The 22,159-nt window shown below is 36.0% G+C and overlaps 1 protein-coding gene across 3 annotated transcripts in view; it reads left to right on the top strand.

Moving 5' to 3' along the window:
- Positions 1 to 22,159, top strand: part of ZDHHC21 (zinc finger DHHC-type palmitoyltransferase 21) — a 131,815-nt gene that overhangs the window by 4,799 nt on the left and 104,857 nt on the right. For all 3 annotated transcript variants that reach the window (XM_053702574.1, XM_053702575.1, XM_053702573.1), the window contains exons 2-3: positions 12,864 to 13,072; positions 15,881 to 15,979. In XM_053702574.1, coding sequence (XP_053558549.1) covers positions 12,919 to 13,072; positions 15,881 to 15,979 — 253 coding nt within the window. In that variant the 5' untranslated portion in view covers positions 12,864 to 12,918. The remainder of the gene's footprint in view (positions 1 to 12,863; positions 13,073 to 15,880; positions 15,980 to 22,159) is intronic.

Genomic DNA, 22,159 nt, shown 5'->3' with positions numbered 1-22,159 from the left:
GAAATCTTTAACTGCAATGCCTTTTAGAACTCCATGCTATTGGGTATCCATGGGCTGAATGCTCCTGTGTAATGAAAATGCTTATTAACCCAACAAGGTGCTAGGTATATAGTGATTCTGTAAACTCCAACATGGCTGCTTATATTCACGGCCAATTTACACACAAATCTTTTCAATGGTTCTAAAAGCTTGGTGTAATAACAATGCAGAAACTGAAATATTACTGTTCTATTTAAAGTCACCTTTTTTATTTTATTTTTTAAACCAAAAGAGAAAAAAATCTTTATTTCCAAATCTTGGGTAATCTGATGTATACATATTTTAAAATCCAAAGATGTTGATTTCTATTCCATTTAGAATATAATTTATTTTTTTGTTGGCAATAAGGTTCCTGTTTAATTAGTTTAAAACATGGGTGTCCAACCTTTTCACACAACTACACAAGGAGCCTTATTGGCACTGTTTTTTCTGAGTTGGATTTTTTTTTGTACACCTTGAAGTGCTGTGTGCACATTTTAGAAATACTGCTTATCAGAACAAATGAAGTGCTTTTGATCTCCAATTTTGGGGCAAATCTCTATCCTTTATAAAAGGTTAGCAAATTATTTCATCTACAAGAATCCCTATATATATTTTAATGGTGCATTTTGTAAGAAAATAACTTTTCTAATGGATTATGATGGACTCCTTTTTCTGTTTTTTTTTTTTTTTTTTTTTTTTTTAGATATTCATCAGTACATATTAGCTGTGTGAAGAAAAATATTTGTGTTCTTATAATACAGAAAAGATCTTCCCTGGTTCCGATTTATACAGTATTCCTTTTGGGGAAGTGGAAGCCCACACAAATGCATTAAAACAGAGTCCTGAGCACTCCAGGGGTAATCGATTTAAAATGTAACTTTTATTCCAAGGATTAAAAAGCAGACATAGTGATGCAGGCATGTGAGGCAAGAACCCCTGATGCGCTTCGTGCTAAATTAGCGCTTAATCATAGGTGATTATAACACTATTCCACCTAGTATTTAAAGCAGTCTCCACTAATCGCAACAAATGGTGTGTTCTACAGACAGAGACTGTCTCTTTTTTTCCTCTTAAGGTGGACTGAAATACATTAAAAACATATTGTGTTATAAAAATAATTGCTCCTAAAACTGTTGGCTATTGCAATTCACGTATATATTGTAGATGTTTCATATGTAATATGTACTTAACATGAATAGTTTAATTTATATCATTTTAATTACATTTTGTTAAATTTAAATAATGTGATTATTAATAGCTCAAATTTACAGACTGGAAGTGACCACAAAAAAACTATGAAGTACCATACAAAAAGTCCTGAGTGTGGTATCTAACCTCCCTTTTGTTTAGGTCAACTACTATACATTAAAATGGTTTTTTTTTTTTTTTTTTTTTTTTTTTTTTTACCCCTTATAAAAAATAAATTCATGTTATTATATTAATATGTTATATTATAGGGGAGGAAGAAAAAATGAGTATTCTTAATTGACATGGCTGATAAATTAGCCAGTAAAATAGGAAATTTCCCATTCAAAGTTCATCCCCAGAGGAAATCTAGTTTTTAACTTTTAATATCTAGAAGAGTTCTGTTTTAGTGAGTAGCTAAATACATTAACCCCTTAATGACCAGAGCACTTTTCCATTTTCTGTCCGTTTGGGACCAAGGCTATTTTTACATTTCTGCGGTGTTTGTGTTTAGCTGAAATTTTCCTCTTACTCATTTACTGAACCCACACATATTATATACCGTTTTTCTCGCCATTAAATGGACTTTCTAAAAATACCATTATTTTCATCATATCTTATCATTTACTATAAAAAAAATTATAAAATATGAGGAAAATTGGAAAAAAACACACTTTTTCTAACTTTGAACCCCAAAATCTGTTACATATCTACAACCACCAAAAAACACCCATGCTAAATTGTTTCTAAATTTTGTCCTGAGTTTAGAAATACCCAATGTTTACATGTTCTTTGCTTTTTTTGTAACTTATAGGGCCATAAATACAAATAGCACTTTGCTATTTTCAAACCATTTTTTTTCAAAATTAACGCTAGTTACATTAGAACACTAATATCTTTCAGGAATCCCTGAATATCCATTGACATGTATATATTTTTTTTTAGAAGACATCCCAAATTATTGATCTAGGCCCATTTTGGTATATTTCATGCCACCATTTCACCGCCAAATGCGATCAAATACAAAAAATTGTTCACTTTTTCACAAATTTTTTCACAAACTTTCAGTTTCTCACTGAAATTATTTACATACTGCTTGTGCAATTATGGCATAAATGGTTGTAAATTCTTCTCTGGGATCCCCTTTGTTCAGAAATAGCAGACATATATGGCTTTGGCATTGCTTTTTGGTAATTAGAAGGCCGCTAAATGCCACTGCGCACCACACGTGTATTATGCCCAGCAGTGAAGGGGTTAATTAGGGAGCATGTAAGGAGCTTTTTGGGGTAATTTTAGCTTTAGTGTAGTGTAGTAGACAACCCCAAGTATTGATCTAGGCCCATTTTGGTATATTTCATGCCACCATTTCACCGCCAAATGCGATCAAATTAAAAAAAACGTAAAATTTTTCACAATTTTAGGTTTCTCACTGAAATAATTTACAAACAGCTTGTGCAATTATGGCACAAATGGTTGTAAATGCTTCTCTGGGATCCCCTTTGTTCAGAAATAGCAGACATATATGACTTTGGAGTTGCTTTTTGGTAATTAGAATGCTGCTAAATGGCGCTGCGCATCACACGTGTATTATGGCTAGCAGTGAAGGGGTTAATTAGGTAGCTTGTAGGGAGCTTGCAGGGTTAATTTTAGCTTTAGTGTAAAGATCAGCCTCCCACCTGAAACATCAGACCCCCTGATCCCTCCCAAACATCTCTCTTCCCTCCCCTACCCCACAAATGTCCCCGCCATCTTAAGTACTGGCAGAAACTCTGCCAGTACTAAAATAAAAGGTATATTTGGGCTTTTTTGTGAATTTTTTGTTAGCATATTTACATATGCTTCTGTGTAGGGATCCCCCTTAGCCCCCAACCTCACTGATCCCCCACTAAACAGCTCTCTAACCCTCCCCCTCTGACTTAATGTGCGCCATCTTGGGTACTGGCAGCTGTCTGCCAGTACCCAGTTTAGAGAAAAAAAATGCTTTTTTTAAAATAAAATATGTCCCTTTTCTGTAGTGTAGCTTTCCCCCCCCCCCAAGACCAACCCCCCACCCCTTCCAGATCCCTTAGATGGTAAAAGTAAAAGTTTATTTCATTTTTTTTTACTTTTACTTTTTTACTTTTCTGTAGTGTAGCGGTTCCCACCCGCTCCCGCCCCGTGCACGCGCCCGCCACCCCCCGTGCACGCGCGCGCGCCCGTGCGCGCCCCCGACGGTCCCGATCCCGATCCCGATCCCGCCCCCCGTGACGTCACGCGCAACACCGATGGCCGCCCACCCGCCTCCCAATTCGGCTCCCACCCACCAACGATACCGGCCATCGATGTCCGGTGCAGAGAGGGCCACAGAGTGGCTCTCTCTGCATCGGATGGCCATGTATGGTTATTGCAGGATGCCTCCATATCGAGGCATCACTGCAATAACCGGAAAGCAGCTGGAAGCGAGCAGGATCGCTTCCAGCTGCTTTCCACACCGAGGACGTGCAGGGTACGTCCTCAGGCGTTAACTGCCTTTTTTTTGAGGACGTACCCTGCACGTCCTCGGTCATTAAGGGGTTAAAGTGCCACATTTAGCCTCAGAATCCTGGCACTGCAGTTTCTTAATATCATTGCTTTATGTAGCTCCTGAATATTTCCCCTTTTGATTGCTTACATAGTGTGTGTTGCCAGACTACTTATGCACCACTCTGCTTGGCTACTAAGTTCCTTGATAGAGAGGCAGAAAAATATCAAGTGACATGCGCATCAGAAGCGTGGTCACTCCCTCAGCAGTTGTAATTAGTGCATTAGAGAAAGCAAATGGTTAACCTATATTATAGTACAGCTGGTTGAAATACTGCCTTCTTTTAATAGCAGACATCTGGTAATCCTGTAAACAAGCACAGAAACACGATATGCTTGTCCTCAGCAATAATTTGGAGGGAAGGGATTGTGAATGTTTATCTCTAAGTTCTGCATACTTCAGGCATCACACCCTGCACAATGTAACTGTTTCTAAAAAAAAAAATCAGTTGCATTTGACTTGTAGTCTAGATCACTGGTTTTCAAATCTGTCCTCCGGCCTCCCTAACAGGTCAGATTGTGTAGATATCTGAACTACAGCACAGGTGAAGTAATCAGCCGATTAGTAAACATGGTTATTTTACCTGCTCTCACCCAAGGTAATACTGAAAATCTGGCCTGTTAGGAAGGCCTGAAGACGGGTTTGAAAACCAGTGGTCTAGATCATTGTGTATACACAGGTGGGTGACATGGGGTATTGCAATGTTAACCAGGTTTTAAATATTTAATAAGAATACACTCCCCCCCCCCCCCCATTATAAAATTATCTGCTGGCACTACAGTAAAAAACACTTTAATAGTGACAGTCATTATTGTTAATCCCTTTAAAGACCACAACATACCCTGTAGGTCACTGGTCCTTAAGGGTTTTTAGCGTGGGTTTTGCCGCCAGCAGGAAGACCATACTATTATACCCTCCGGCAGGCCTCATTAGAGAGCGCGGTTGTACTATTGAATAAACAAGCTCCATAGAAAGACCAGCTACGTACATTGTATGTGGCTGGTCGTTAAGGGGTTAAACACTGATTGCACTATACCAATTAAATTCCTAAAATAAAGTAATATCAAGACACACTTTTTTTTTATAAAATGAAAAAGCTGCTGCTACTGTATTCTATAGGATATTAATACATAACGTACAATATATATTCATAATCCTCATAATGTTTTTTTTTTTTTTTTTTTTAAAGGAGAAATATATATATATTTATTTTGTAAACAATGGTGATCTCATTCATAGCAAAATATGTAGGTGGTAACTGCGAGTATATATTATAATAGGAAAACATCGCTTGGAGTTTCTAATATTCTAAACAATAACTACCAGCTTAGATGTACCTTTTTCACATTCCTGTCTCATCCCTTTCAGTGGCAAGATTAGCAGTTGTAAGAAATCTACTGAATGTACAGTGGTACTTAGTTTACACATATATTATTTAAACAAACGATTATCACATTTAGTGAACGCACAATATATGTTGTGTAAAGATGCTTTGACAACATGCCCATCCGCATTGACTGGTGATGTGGGTGTGTTGTTCAACAGACGACAATCCCTATTTCATATGAAAGGCACATCCTTGAAAAGCCTTAGGTGGTGAAATGCGTGTCAGAATATTTGCTAATTTCCTCTATGGCATAGTAAACGGACATATGGGTATTGCAAGTATTGTCTATTCTCATTTGTTTGGGGCATTTGAAACAATATATGCACTGCTTGTCTACTAATGTGCCTGTAGGGAGGTTTTATGTTATTTTAACAAATAAATATATTTTTACCTTGGATGACTGGCTGATTATGAGCCTAACCTAACACTGCTGTAGTACAATTGAGTGTAGTTAACGCTCTGAACCACGTGAGTAATAAAAACTGAAGCTCTCTATTGATTCATATTTACAGGATTACACTATTGTCTCCTTTTTTGTTTCCTTTTGAGGTGTAAGCTGAATAAAAGCGTTTCAGGACAGCCTGGGACGGTGTATCCATCAATTTGTGATACTTTATCACTTAGTTTTTGAATTTTACTATTTTTATTTTTTTAATCACACGTGTGTTTTGTTTTATGTAAGGCACATTACCTCTTGTCCAAACAGTGAGGCTAACCCCACTTTTTTTTCCCAAACTGCAGACAGATTGCGAGACTGAGGAGACTGAAATGGGTGTTTCACATGGGTGTTTTCCCATTTGGCAATTTTTTTTAGCCTGATTTATTCTTGTGTAAGTGCAACACACTAAGATCTGGATTGGCACAGATCTTAGTGTGTTTCACATTAATAAATCCAGCTCGGAAAATTGCAAAATGCGGCTTCTGGCCACCATCCGTCAGCATTCAGGTCAGCCTGAAATAGACACATGCACATGTCTAATTTTATATTTCACCTTAAAGGGATAGGAAAGTCAAAATTTAAACTTGCTTTATTCAGACAGAGCATGTCATTTAACCATTTGAGTGCTAATGACGGCTCAGAGCCGTCATGAGCATTCTCCCACCTTGAGGAAGATCTGGGGGCTCCTAACCGCTCCTACCCCGGCGATCATTGCCTGTAGAGGGACAGGCATCACAGAGGCTTCATGTGATGCGCGGTGATGTCACGCGCAATGACGTGATGACGTCACCGCGCAACTTTATTTATACTTAACAATGTTAAGTATAGGAGGAGGGGGCATGCTGCTTAGAAGCCTGTATCTCGGGCATCTAAGCAGCTACAGACCCCCAAGACCCACTGTTGGAAAGGTAATCGACTAACCTTTCAAACAATGTAAGTCTTGGGGGTCAGTAAAAAAAAAAAAAAAAAAAAAAAAAAAAAACTTAGAAAATATTAGCACCCAGGTGGGAAAGTGCTTAGCACTCAAAGGGTTAAAGACGCTTTGAAATTAACTTCTGTTTTCAAATGTGCTTAGTTCACTTGGTATCCCTTGTTGAAAAAGAATACACACATATCCTACACTAGTGGGAGCTAGCTGCTGATTGGTGCCTGCACACATTTGTCTCTTGTGATTGGTTAACTAGATGTGTTCAGTTAGCTGCCAGTAGTGCAATGCTGTTCCTTCAGCAAAGGATAACAAAATGATGCAAATTTGATAATAAAAGTAAATGGGAAAGTTGTTCAAAATGGTATGTTCTATCAAAATAATGAAAGAAAATGTTGGTTTCCTGTCCCTTTTAATTGGCCAAAGCAAAGGAGATCTAATGAACAACACCTGAAACTTTTGTGTCCTTGAAGTTAAAATGCTTTTGAAGCATTTTGTATTATGTGCTTTATCTTTGTAATGCAGTGGTTTATTTTCTGATGCACTCACAAACATGACTTATAAACCTAAAATAGCAATGGCTAGTGCATAACAAGTCTTTCTGATATACCAGCACTCTGGATTTGAAATTCAATGTACTTTATGTGACGTTGGTTTTTATTTTTTTACATTACTTTGGTTAAGTGGTCCTATAAAACAAACGTAAAATATTTCATTCATCCTGTAGGATTTCTATTACTATTTGTAATGTGTGGCATAAGAATGCCTTGCATAGATTATTGGATGCGCTACAGCATTTAACTATCGCACTATTACGTGTCTCTAGCTATGCGTTTAACCTCCTTAGGGCAGTAAGCCTATTGGGTACATAGCTGCCGTCTGCCAATTATCGACACAAGGGGAGCTCAGGAGCAGACTTTAACTATGTATTTAACAGCCACAAAGAGATTAAACACACCAGTTGGAGCCAGACAGAAGAGCAATAGTTAAAGGGATACTGAACCCAATTTTTTTCTTTCCTGATTCAGATAGAGCATTCAATTTTAAGCAACTTTCTAATTTACTCCTATGATCATTTTTTCTTCATTCTCTTGCTATCTTTATTTAAAAAAAAAGGCATTTAAGCTTTTTTTTTTATTTAGAACTCTGGACAGCACTTTTTATTGGTGGATGAATGTATCCACCAATCAGCAAGGACAACCCAGGTTGTTCACCAAAAATGGGCCGGCATCTAAACTTACATTCTTGCATTTCAAATAAAGATACCAAGAGAATTAAGAAAATTTGATAATAGGAGTAAATTAGAAAGTTGCTTAAAATGTCATGCTCTATCTGAATCACAAAAGAGAAAATTTGGGTTCAGTGTCCCTTTAAATTCTCTAGCACATTAGTTTTTTTTTTTTTTTTTTTTTTTTTTTCCCCTCACCCTATTAGGTGTCTGTTTCCTTCTTCTTCCCGCACGTTGATATTTAACTTTCATGTTGGTTACAGAGCTTGTGTTGAGCAACACTTTAATTGCTTAATTTCCTGGAGTTTTGACCTAACTTAAACTCAGTAGTTTAAGGTTCTTAAAGGAACATGAACCATACAAACATGTGGCTACCTGATAAATCTCATATCTGGTGAGACAATGACAAAAGGCTTTTGTATAGCCACCAATCACCAGCTAACGTCCAGCAGTGCATTGCTACTCCCAATTTCAACAAAGGAAGTAAAGTTGAAAACAGAAGTAAATTGCATGCTCTGTCTGAATCCTGTACGTTTTGACTTTAATGTCCCTTTTAAAGGGACATAAAACCCAAACATTTTATTTTATGATTCAGATATAGCACTTGTTTTAAAACCTGCCCTCAGGCCTCCCTAACTGGCCACATCTTAAGGATATCTGAACTGCAGCACAGGTGAAATAATCAGCTGATTAGTAAACATGGTTATTTTTACCTGCTCTCCTCCAAGGTAATCCTGAAAACCTGGCCTGTTGGGGAGGCTTGAGGAGAGGTTTGAAAACCAGTGAAAGAGCATAAGATTTTAAACAACTTTAAACATTTTACTTCTATTATCAATTATCCTGGTTTTCTTGTTTTCCTTTGTTGAAAGGCAAGTGTGCAAGTTCAGGAGTGCATTTTGTTTGCAGCAGTTTTGCAACAATGTTATACATTAGCAAGAGCACCAGATGGCAGCATTGTTTCCTGTCATGCAGTGCTCATGGAAGCTAACTGGAAACTTTATTTTTTATTGTATTCGCAATCTGAATCGTGAACGATAAAGGTTGTGTTTTCATGTCCCTTTAAATATGACCCAAATTGCCTGACTCTGCATCATATACTGCACAGTGATTACTTAGAGCGGTCCACCATTCTATTTACGCTTCTAATTGTCCTTATTAGCGGTACAATATGTAACTGGTTTGGGCATTTTGCTTTTATATCTTTCTACTGTGCAATTTGACAAGCTTTTTTTTTATTGTACAAGCAAAATAAATCGTTATATATTGCAATGTTTCATTTCTATTAGTTTAGGGTAATCAACTTAGTTTTTTTATGTCCATTTTTAAATTATTATTTTTAATATAACAAATGTTTACTCTCAAAAGAAGGCTTTACTATACAAATACAGGTGGCCCTCGATTTACAACGGTTCAATTTGCACCGTTTCAGAATAACAACCTTTTTTTTCAGTCATGTGACTGCTATTGAAAAGCATTGAGAAGCAGTGCATTGATTAAAAAAGCCAGTAGGTGCAGCTGTCCGCTTGTGTTGCAGCAAAAATATGCAAACCAAGCAAGCTGAAATTAATCAGTTTAACCAGACCTGAGCTATTGAGCAGATTTCAAAGGAACAAGATCTTCCTGTCTATAAATCAGTCCAGATTGGAATGCATAGAATGAACTGTTTGCAGAAAAATGCAAGTAAAGTCTGTGGTGTGATTATTTTATTAAGTTTATAATGCGGTTTAGCAAATGCTTTTGTTAATTTAACTTACTTTAATTATATATTCTGTGTTGTGTGATTATTTTATTAGGTTTATAATGCTGTTTAGCATTTAAAGTCTTCATTTCAAAGCTTTAAAAATAATGTATTAGGTGTTACTTATGACAATTTTGAGAGGGGCCCGGAACCTAACTCCCTCACTTCCCATTGACTTACATTATAAACTGGGTTTCAATTTACAACGGTTTCGATTTACAACCATTCCTTCTGGAACCTAACCCCGGCGTAAACTGAGGGCTACCTGTAATGTGTGTTTTGTTTTTTTATACAAAATAGAAACCTCCCTGAACAGTTGCAGTTCAAGATTCACTTCTGGTTTCAGCATATTTACAAAAACTGATTAATTTGAAAGGCCCCTGAGGAAATTGTTTTCCAATGTTTGACTTTCTGTGAAAAATTATTTTCTATTTTATCCAGTTGTGCAGTAATTATTGTGAAATTCTTAATTCACCAACATGGCTGGACAAATTAAAAGGAACACGCATGTTTTTCTTTTTGTGTTTAAATATATGTAATATATATTGCCAATAATGAACTGCATTGTGAAACAGCTGCATAATAAATAAAGGTGTTAATTGCAATTAATTGGTCGTTGTGTTAGCAAAATTTGTATTGCTTTGCAGACTGGGGACAGAAATTAGTATTTTGCCTGTCTTTACCTATCTTGACTAGTAGGCAAACTAGTAATGTTTACCCTTGCTGGTAAAAAAGTAGTGATTTTATTATTATTTTTAAATAAACATCGGGTATTGGCATTACATGTGAGACAAATACTTTAAAGTTCTCCATCAGAGATTTTTTTAAAGTGTGTGTATATATATGTATGTGTGTGCATATATATTTTCCCACAAAAGTGAGTACACCCCTCACATTTTTGTAAATATTTTATCATATCTTTTTCATGTGACACTGAAGAAATGACACTGCTACAATATAAAGTAGTGAGTGTACAGCCTGTATAACAGTGTAAATTAATGTCTAAACCATTGGCAACAAAACTTAGTACACCCCTAAGTGGAAATATCCAAATTGGGTCCAAAGTGTAAATATTTTGTGTGGCCACTATTATTTTCCAACACTGCCTTAATCCTCTTGGGCATGGAGTTTACCAGATCTTCACCGGTTGCCTTTACCCTCAGCTTCTTTAGCAAGGCAGTGGTCGTCTTGATGGTGTGTTTGGGGTCGTTATCATGTTGGAATACTGACCTGCGGCCCAGTCTCTGAAGGGAGGGGATCATGCTCTGCTTCAGTATGTCACAGTACATCTTGGCATTCATGGTTCCCTCATTGAACTGTAGCTCCCCAGTGCAGGCCCAGACCATGACACTCCCACCACCATGCTTGGCTGTAGGCAAGATACACTTGTCTTTGTACTCCTCACCTGGTTGCCGCCACACACGCTTGACACCATCTGAAAGAAATAAGTTTATCTTGGTCTTATCTGACCACAGGACACGGTTCCATTAATCCATGTCCTTAGTCTGCTTGTCTTCTGCAAACTGTTTGCAGGCTTTCTTGGGCATCCTCTTTAGAAGAGGCTTCCTTCTGGGATAACAGCCATGCAGACCAATTTTATGCAATGTGCGGCGTATGGTCTGAGCACTGACAGGCTCGCCGCCCACCCCTTCAACCTCTGCAGCAATGCTGGCAGCACTCATATGTCTATTTCCCAAAAGACAACCTCTGCATATGACGCTGAGCATGTGCATTCAACTTCATTGGTCGACCATGGCGAGGCCTGTTCTGAGTGGAACCTGTCCTGTGAAACTGCTGTATGGTCTTGCCCAACGTGCTGCAACTCAGTTTCAGGGTCTTGGCAATATTCTTATAGCCTAGGCCATCTTTATTTAGCGCAACAATTCTTTTTTTCAGATCCTCAGAGAGTTCTTTGCCATGAGGTGCCATGTTGAACTTCCAGTGACCAGTATGAGAGAGTGTGAGGGCGATAACACCAAATTTAACACACCTGCTCCCCATTCACACCTGAAACCTTGTAACACTAAGGAGTCACATGAGACTGGGGAGGGAAAATAGCTAATTGGGCCATATTTGGACATTTCCACTTAGGGTTGTACTCACTTTTGTTTCCAACGGTTTAGACATTAATGACTGTTTGTTGAGTTATTTTGAGGGGATAGCAAATTTACATTGTTATACAGGCTGTACACTCACTACTTTACATTGTAGCAAAGAGTCATTTCTTCAGAGTTATCAGATGAAAAGACATAATAAAATATTTTTAAAAAAATGTGAGGGGTGTACTCACTTTTGTGAGATAGTGTATGTGTGATATATATATATATATATATATATATATATATATATATATATATATATATATATATATATATATATATATATATATATATACACACACACACACCCCTCGTTTTACAACGGTTCAATTTACACCGTTTCAGAATAACAACCTTTTTTTCCAGCAGTGCATTTATTAAAATAGCCAGTAGGTGGAGCTGTCCGCTTGTGTTGCAGCCAAGCAAGCTGAAATTAATCAGTTTAACCAGACCTGAGCTATCGAGCAGATTTCAAAGGAGCAAGATCTTCCTGTCTATAAATCAGTCCAGATTGAAATGCATAGAAAGAACTGTTTGCAGAAAACTGCAAGTGAAGTCTGTGTTGTGTGATTATTTTATTAGGTTTATAATGCTGTTTAGCATGTTAAATCTTCATTTCAAAGCTTTAAAAATAATGTATTAGGTGTTACTTATGACAATTTTGAGAGGGGCCTGGAACCTAACTCCCTCACTTCCCATTGACTTACATTATAAACTGGGTTTCAATTTACAACGGTTTCAATTTACAACCATTCCTTCTGGAACCTAACCCCGGCGTAAACAAAGGGCTACCTGTGTGTTTGTGTGTGTGTATGTATGTATGTATGTATATATATATATATATATATATATATATATATATATATATATATATATATATATATATATATATATATATATATATATATATATATATATATATATATATATATATATATATATATATATATATATATATTTAGATTTGTCAGTTGCACTGATTTGTATGAAGAAAGAAAGCTTGCATGATTATTGCAGATTGTGTGATTTATTTTATGCACTTGAGTTTTAAATTTTGTTTCATAATGTTCCTCTTCACAGTATATTCGTATAAGGTCCATTTAATGCTCAGGAGAACCACAGTATGAAGATGTTGATTAGCGCTTTTCGTCCTTTGCCAAGGAGAGGGCTTTCATACACAGTGGAGGGAAAATGAGATTTACCATAACCTATGCTATTAAACTGGTGTTTGACTTGAAATGTAATCTATTTAATTTCATTAATGTAATTACATTTTTACAGGTTGTGGCCTAAACACAGCTTCTGTACGCAGGGAAGTAACCTGGGACTATGAACAATGGCTCTGCCTATCCACTTCGTGGTTGACCCTCAGGGATGGTGCTGTGTGGGAGTTATCTTTTTTATTTGGCTTTACAACACTTTATTTGTTCCAAGACTCATCCTCTTCCCTCGTTTTGATGAGGGAGACGTTTCAGCTTTTGTGATATGGAGTAAGTAACACTAAAAAAAAACCTATTTATTTATTTTTTGTAATTGCAAAAAGCAAACCTAATATACAATACTTTATACCTGTTTAAGGCATCTCACTAGCCTATAATAAAAAAGTAATTCAGTACTCTGCTTGCAAGTTTAACTAGAAAAGTGACTATTACCCAGAAGCTCTTTGTGCAACAACTAAAGGGTTATGCAGTTTTGTGGAACCACATTACTAAGATTCAAATTTATATTTGATCTAAAACCAGACATTTCTTTTCCATGACATCGTCTATGTTAATTTTTAACTATGTTTGGTGAGATTTTGAACAGTGCAGTGAGCTAAATAAGTTGTGATAATCTTATCTGTCTGTAGTTGATTACTTTTAATCAAATCAGTCTAGGTAAAGTACCACATAATAAGTTTTGCTAATTATAGTATGTTAGTTTTTTGCTTTTTCAAGAACTTGGAAAATAAATGCAATATTAAGGTTTTCAAATGTCTGTGCTTTTTAGTTTTCTTGAACATCACAAATATATGAAATCTCATCTTCCCCAAACATCACGCTTTAAAGGGCCCTAAAGGTTAAAGGGATACTAAACTCACATTTTTTTTTCCTTTCATGATTCAGATAGAGCAGGGAATTTTAAGCAACTTTTTAACTTCTATTATCAATTTTTCTTTGTTCTCTTGCTATATTTATTTAAAAAGCAGCCATATAAAGCTTAGGAGCCGGGCCCATTTTTGGTTCAGAACCTGGGTTACTCTTACTTATTGGCAGCTATATGTAGTCACCAATAAGTAAGCGCTATCCAGGGTGCTGAACTCAGAATTGGCTGGCTCTTAAGCTGCTTTTTAAATATAGCAACAGAATAAAGAAATTCACAATAGGAGTAAATTAGAAAGTTGCTTAAAATTGCATGGTCTCTGAATCATGAAAGAAAAAAATTATATTTAGTATCCCTTTAAATGCCGTTAGTATATTACAGAAATGTCACTCTGTATACAATACGGGCAGTCCTCCTCCTTCCCACAGTAATTTCATTGGGTGAGGTAGCTCAGAATGCCACCTCTAGCTCTGCAACATCAAAGCTTCAGGTAGGTTTTGAAGGTTGAATCCTGGTGCAATGTAAATAACGCCAGCCTCATGAAGACTTTTTTCTCTTTCTAATTTATTTTATGTAGATAAAAAAGAGGAAAGAAATAATATATTTAATTTGTATTCATTTTCTAATTGTTGATAAACCAGAACGAATATTATTAAAAAATTAGTAAACCATTAAAGGTGTAATTAACAGTATGGGATTGTAATATAAAATGTTTAGTTATGTGTAATTAAACTTTGCAATATGCTTTTCATTATGTATTTTGTTCCCCTCTCCTGTAATTTAACTATAATAGACAATTAGGGGCAGCTATAAAGCAGGCAATATCAAAGGAAGTGTGGAACATATGATTATCTAACAGGGTTTCCACACAGCCTTTTTTGCACAATCTTTATTAAATTGCCTGATTTATATCTGCCCCTAATTCTTCTCAGCAGAAGAGTAAGATTAGTAGAAAACTGGTACAAACATGGTTAAATCCTTTAATATTTAAACAACTAAAATAATTGTGAAAATATATCTTATTATTCTAAGGCTAATCTTTAGTTTGAATATATCATTTATATCTAGCATGTGTTTACTGTTTAAATCCATTTTAATTAAAGGTACAGTTTACTCCCAGAATTTTTATTGTTTAAAAAGATAAATAATCCCTTTATTACCCATGCCGCATGTTTATATAACCAACACTGTTATATTAATATACTTTTAACCTGTGTGATTACCTTGTATCCAAGCCTCTGCAGACTGCCCCCTTATCTCTGTGCTTTTGACAGACTTGCATTTTAGCCAATTAGTGCTGACTGATAAATAACTCCCCGGGAGTGAGCACACTGTTATCTATTTTCACACATCAACTAGCACTATCTAGCTGTGAAAAAACTGTCAAAATGCAGGCATCCTTCAACTGCTTAGAAATTGGCATATGAGCCTACCTAGGTTTAGCTTTCAAAATAGAACACCAAAAGAACAAAGCAAATTTGATGATAAAAGTAAATTGGAAAGTTGTTTAAAATTGCTTGCCCTATCTATATCATGATAATTAAATTTTGAATAGACTGTCCCATTAAATTCAAATAATTTTAAGACTATAGGGAATACAATATAAGGCCAACCATGAAATGTTTTTTCACATTGGAGCATATTCATGGAGCCCACCACACACTGCAATGCTCAAAGCCTTAATAAACTCCACAGTCTGGGAAGTGTCCGGTATACAAATGAGGCTCCCTTGAGGCCCGGAGCGACATTACTGCAGTTGATCAAACCACAACAACCAATACATTATGAACAAGCTAAACGTAAAAACAAAAACATATATTGTATCCATTAATAACTTGCATCAATCATGGCAAGGCGTGTAAGCCAGCAGTACTCTGACTTGTTTTTTGCGGCTCCTAGTGATTCTTGAGTCTGACTAAGCGCAACTAGGGGGGGGGGGGGGTGAAACGCACCAGACTACTGCTGGCATAGAAGCCTTGCCATGCTTGATGCATGCTTTTAATGGATACAATAAACATTTTTGTTTTTATGTATTGCACGCCTTGCAGTGCTTGTTCATAGTGTATGGCATATTCGTATCGGTTTTCTTGCTTTATTCACACTTATATACTATCTTGCAATATGCCCTCTGTTATTACAAGTAATGCTTTTGCTATTTTTGGGGAGTTTTACAGCAATATGTGTTTATGTAAATATACCCTTGTTTATTTATTCAGTGTACTATTTGGCTTCATTCTTTTGTGTGCTGTCACTTCTACGAGCCTCAACCGCTGACCCTGGCAAACTAAAGGAAAGCCCAAAGGACACCCTAACAGGTAATTTTTACTCTGTTATGTTGCTGCTTCCTAGTTCAATTTTACCATACAGTAGTATCATATGGAGGGCTGTTTGTGATAAGGAAAATATTAAGCAGTTTTTTTTTTTGTTTTTTAAATGCTGTGGTGATGGCAAAGGTTCTATGTGCCCCCCCCCCCACCACCATTTTACATACTTACTGGATTAGTCTTTTTTGTACAACTTAACACGTACCCACAGTGTTATGCAGCAATAGTGTATAGTTTACATTGGGTACTTTCATGGGGAATAAACTTTTGACAATCTTGAGGAACTAGGTTTAGTTTGTAAATAAATAATTTATTAATTTATTATTATTAAATTAGTTTTTTTAATTTCCATTTAGTTTCTCAGTTATGTAGAGATAAGAGGCAGAGTTTCAGAACTAATGACACATTTGAAGCTGAAAATTGTAGTCTTTTTTTTTTTTTTTTTTTAAGTAACCCTAAAGCACAATATATATAATGAAGTAGTTAAGTTAGAGGACTATAAAAATGTCACTGGCCTTGATAACTTAGCATATAAATGCATTCCTTTGGTATACCTGCTGCAGCTCTATATGTGTGTCTGTATTTTGCTCTGCGGTCTCTTATCTTTTTATTTAACCCCTTGTGCCAAAAAGGTGTGTGTGTGTGTATATATATATATATATATTTTTTTTTTTTTTTTTTTTTCAAAAAAGAGAGATGTGGTCAGCAACCTACAATACTACCAATAATGTGCTAGTAACAATGGCCTGTTATTTAAGTATTCACAGGCCATTAGTGCAGGAGGAAAAGATACAATTTAAATTAAACAAGAAGATTATTATAAAGCAGTTCCTGTCCAGCACTAACTAATACCTGTTTCAATTTTTACGGAATTAGTGCCTAGGTCTGAGAGACCTCAACATACCAAAAAATATATGTATGTCTAAATACAAATGGAATCACAACTAACAAAGGGGGAGCGTATATGCGGCATTTATTGGGGCAAACACAAGGCATATTTGTTCATTAATACTGTGATTCTAATCATAGTGCACTATGAATCCCCATACAAATTAAACGCTTAAATGCATAAAATAAAGAAAATAACCAATAAACATAATAATTGAGTGTGCTCTCATACCCGATGAATAAAAGGGATTGTTTAACAGTTCCTGTTGAAAGTCACAGAAATAATTTCCAATTTCCAGCACTATGATAAAGAAAATCAATTCCAATATTAAAGTTCCCCTTATATGGGTGTGTAACGGGTAGTCTGAGGCCGTCAGAACAAACAATGTAAGCTCGCTGCTACCCCTTCCTTGTGTTCCTGTGCACGGTAGTCATAGCTATAGAATTCAATGGCAAACGCACACTTTGTCCGCATTTGCTGTAAATACTTGCGGATCTTGCTGAGATGTCCCACTATTCGCGGATCAACACCTCCTCGGATTATCCTCCAGGGTGTTCGTCTCCTCAGCTCAGAAGTGTGGAAAGTTTTAACTGACGTTTCCTCAGAACAACATACCTTGTTCGATAACAGCTGCCTGTGTATCTTCCAAACAAACGCAGCAGTTTCACCCCTTAGGCTCTGGGGCTTCTTCCGGCTCCAAGAAAAGTCATGACTATAGACAAACTTTTAAAGACCTATACACGGAGGAAAAACTCCACCCATTTTGAAGCCTTTAGAATACTTTTGGTAACAAAAAATTTAACAATTAGAAACTTATGTTACATTAGTATACGATGCTATATTTACAATGTAACCATCAATTTAGTACAAATTAACTTTTTAGATAGTGAAAACAATATTATTTATTAGCTCCCCCTTGTTAGTTTGAACAATTTATTCACCAGCTTCTATGCGACAAAACACTAAGCAACATTAGAAATTAGGGTTGCACCGATACCGATACTAGTATCGGTATCGGTACCGATACCAAGTATTTGCATGAGTACTTGTACTCGTGCAAATGCACCGATACTTCCACTTCCTACCCATATGCTATCTTGTGGCCTTTTTTTCAAACAGCATGTTCCCATTTCATTTTAAACTGGAGTGGAGACTAAACTAAAAATTGTTTACTACTGTTCTGCCAATACAAATTGCTGTTATTTGTATTATTGTAGGAGAGATCACTGTACCTCGTTCAGACAAACCCCTGAAGTACTGGGCAGTTAATAAACAGATTTCCAGCTCTGGCTAAAATGGCCCAAAAATATCTTTCCGCCCCATACAGTAGTGTGGAAAGTGAAAGACTGTTCAACTTAGAGTCGAACCTCCATACAAATGTCAGATTGATGTTATATAACAGCCCTACAACCCAATTGCATCACCCCTTTAAATTTAATATTTTATTGTAATATTTTTTATTTATAAACATGTTCAGTGAACTTTGTGACAAATAAAACTGTTTTATTATTTCATAATATCTTTTGAATTACAGTCCTCTATAATTATAAAGAAGGAATCTTAAATAATTATTATTATTACTGTATTGTGCTTGGTAAAATGTCACATGACATTAAAAAAAAAGTATTGGTAATTGGTATCGGCGAGTATTTGAAAACAAGTATCGGTACTTGTACTCGGTCATAAAAAAATGGTATCGGTGCAACCCTATTAGAAATACTACTGCAATCTGTAAGATCATTTTTTGCTAAATAAAGCACCTTTTTTTGAAAATCCAGAGAGTGCAAACTTCATCTGTACTGTATTAATTCATGTCTGCACCAAGTGAGAGTGCGCTTTCCTTAATATTTTTTTTTTTTACACAGTCTTGTTCCAATAAGGGACTGCACTCGCTGGGTTTAGTTCAAAGAAGCTTTAAATCTTTATTGCGGTCAGTAAAGATTTAAAGCTTCTTTGAACTAAACCCAGCGAGTGCAGTCACTTATTGGAACAAGATATATATATATATATATATATATATATATATATATATATATATATATATATATATATATATATATATATATATATATATATATATATATATATATATATATATATGTGACATCAGAGGCTGGTGAGGCAGTGGCTTCATTCTTTAGATATCCTTTGTTGAAGAAATAGCAATGCACATGGGTGAGCCAATCGCATGAGGTATCTATGTGCAGCTACTGAGCATATTTAGATATGCCCTCCGCGTCTCTCTCCCCACTTATGTGTCTCCCTCCCCCTCCGCGTCTCTCTCCCTCCCCCTCCAATTCCTTCCGGCAATATGTTAGATATTGGCGGATAGCATTAGGAGAGGGAGGAGTTAGAGAGCTGTTTGGGAGGGATCACGGAGATGGGAGGGTATGGGTGGTATCCTACACTACAGAAAATAAATGAATGCAATTCATTTATTTAAAAAAGCTAAACAAAAAACTTTCTACTGGCAGACTGTCTGCCAGCACTTAAGATGGGAGGGATCAGGGAGGTGAGATATGTCGAGTGGATGGATAATCCCAGTATTGAAATACTATTACCTTTACTATAACCAACACCTTCACTTCCCAGAATTTCAGAAGTGTGATGCATGTCTGCTATTTCTGAACAAAGGGGGCTCAGAGAACCTTTTACAACCATATGTCTTATGACTGAAGTAGTTGTGTGTAAATAGTTTCAGTGAGAAACTCAAAGAAAGCTAATGATTTTTTTTTAAAATGTTTTAAATGATCGCATTTGGCGGGAAACAGTGGCATTTAATACACCAAAATGGGCCTAGATCACCACCTTGGGTTGTCTAGTAATAATAAAAAAAAATAATAAAAAATATATATATATATAATGGTTGTAAATCAAAACCGTTGAAAATTGAAACCCAGTTCATAATGTAAGTCAATGGGAAGTGAGGCTCCTCTCAAAATTGGCATAAGTAACAACTAATACATTATTTTTAAAGCTTTGAAATGAAGACTTTAAATGCTAAACAGCATTATAAACCTAATCAAATAATCACACAACACAGAATATATAATTAAACTAAGTTAAATTAACAAACATTTGCTAAACAGCATTATTAACCTAATAAAATAATCAGACAACACAGACTTTACTTGCATTTTTCTGCAAACAGTTCTTTCTATGCATTACAATCTGGACTGACTTATAGACTGGAAGATCTTGTTCCTTTGTAAGCTGCTCGATAGCTCAGGTCTGGTTAAACTGATTAATTTCAGCTTGCTTGGCTTGCATTTCTTTGCTGCAACGCAAGCGGACAGCTCCACCTACTGGCTATTTTAATCAATGCTCTGCTTCTCAATGCTTTTCAATAGCGGTCACATGACTGAAAAAAAGGTTGTTATTCTGAATTCTCTCTAAGCTTGAATACTGGTGCAAAAACCACCACAAAATATGTGCGTATGCCGCAGAAAACTAGTAATAACTTTTACTAGAAGCATTTTTGCTAATGGAAGTATATTGCAAAAACGTTTCTATTTCATATTGTAACATACCTATGTACATTTAATTTTTTACCCTTTTCTATCCCTTTAAGCAGCAAATCAGGATGCTAGTCCCGGAACTTGCAAGCAAGCGTGCATCTGGCATGTGCAGGCACAACCATGTTATTTCCCTCCTTAGTTTAACCCCTTAAGGACAAGGCCATTTTTCAATTTCTTTCCCTTAAAGCGATAGTGTAGTATTAATTAAACTTTCATGATTCAGATAGAGCATGCAACTTTCTAATTTACTCCTATTAGCAATTTTTCTTAGTTTTCTTGGTATCTTTATTTGAATATAAGTTTAGAAGCCGGCCCATTTTTGGTTCAGCACCTGAGTAGCGCTTGCTGATTGGTGTCTAAATGTATCCATCCAATCAGCAAATGCTACCCAGGTGCTGAACCAAAAATGGGCTGGCTACTAAGCTTACTTTCCAGCTTTTTAAAGTAAAGATACCAAAATGGAACGAAAAAAATGGATAATAGGAGTAAATTAGAAAGTTGCTTAAAATTGCATGCTCTAGCTTAATCATGAAAGTTTTTATTTTTGACTAGACTATCCTTTAAGGACCAGGGCTGTTTTTACATTTCTGCGGTGTTTGTGTTTAGCTGTAATTTTCCTCTTACTCATTTACTGTACCCACACATATTATATACCGTTTTTCTCGCCATTAAATGGACTTTCTAAAGATACCATTATTTTCATCATATCTTATAATTTACCATAATTTTTTTTTTTTATAAAGTATGATGAAAAAATGGAAAAAAAATGCTTTTTCTAACTTTGATCCCCAATATCTGTTGCACATCTACAACCACCAAAGAACACCCATGCTAAATAGTTTCTTAAATTTTGTCCTGCGTTTAGAAATACCCAATGTTTACATGTTCTTTGCTTTTTTTTTGTAAGTTATAGGGCAATAAATACAAGTAGCACTTTGCTATTTCCAAACCATTTTGTTTTTCAAAATTAGCGATAGTTACATTGGAACACTGATATCTGTCAAGAATCCCTGAATATCCCTTGACATGTGTGTATGTATGTATGTATATATATTTAGTAGACAACCCAAAGTATTGATCTAGGCCCATTTTGGTATATTTCATGCCACCATCACCGCCAAATGCGATCAAATAAAAATAAAATAAAAAATGTTCCCTTTTTCACAAACTTTTTCACAAATATTAGGTTTCTCACTGAAATTATTTACAAACAGATTTTGCAATTATGGAACAAATGGTTGTAAATACTTCACTGGGATCCCCTTTGTTCAGAAATAGCAGACATATATGGCTTTGGCATTGCTTTTTTTTGTAATTAGGCTGCTAAATGCCGCTGTGCACCAAACTTGTATTACCAGCAGTGGTTAATTTTAGCTTTAGTGTAGAGATCAGTCTCTAACCTGACACATCCCACCCCCTGATCCCTCACAAACAGCTCTCTTCCCTCCCCCACCCCACAATTGTCCCCGCCATCTTTAAGTGAAGGTCAATTTTGATGAATTAGTGCCTGGTTTTTAATAATCCTATTAAAAACTAGGGCACTTTAATTCATCAAAATTGACATTTCACTCTTTTTCTTCAAAAACATACCTTTTTAATCCTGGCAGCCGCTCCAGCACTTCCTCCGCCCATTGCAAGCCGTATTCGTGGGTCCAAAATTACGAATCTGGCTTCCTCCAATCACGGCGTTAAATCAGGCCAAGATTCCCCCGGGGGGAAGCCGTGATTGGAGGAAGCCGGTTTCGTCATTTCTGACGTCTGGAG

This window comes from Bombina bombina, chromosome 2 (genome assembly GCF_027579735.1).
Source record: "Bombina bombina isolate aBomBom1 chromosome 2, aBomBom1.pri, whole genome shotgun sequence".
Lineage (NCBI taxonomy): Eukaryota > Metazoa > Chordata > Amphibia > Anura > Bombinatoridae > Bombina > Bombina bombina.
Note: the sequence above shows the minus strand (reverse complement) of the source record. Positions and strands in the feature narration are given on the sequence as shown.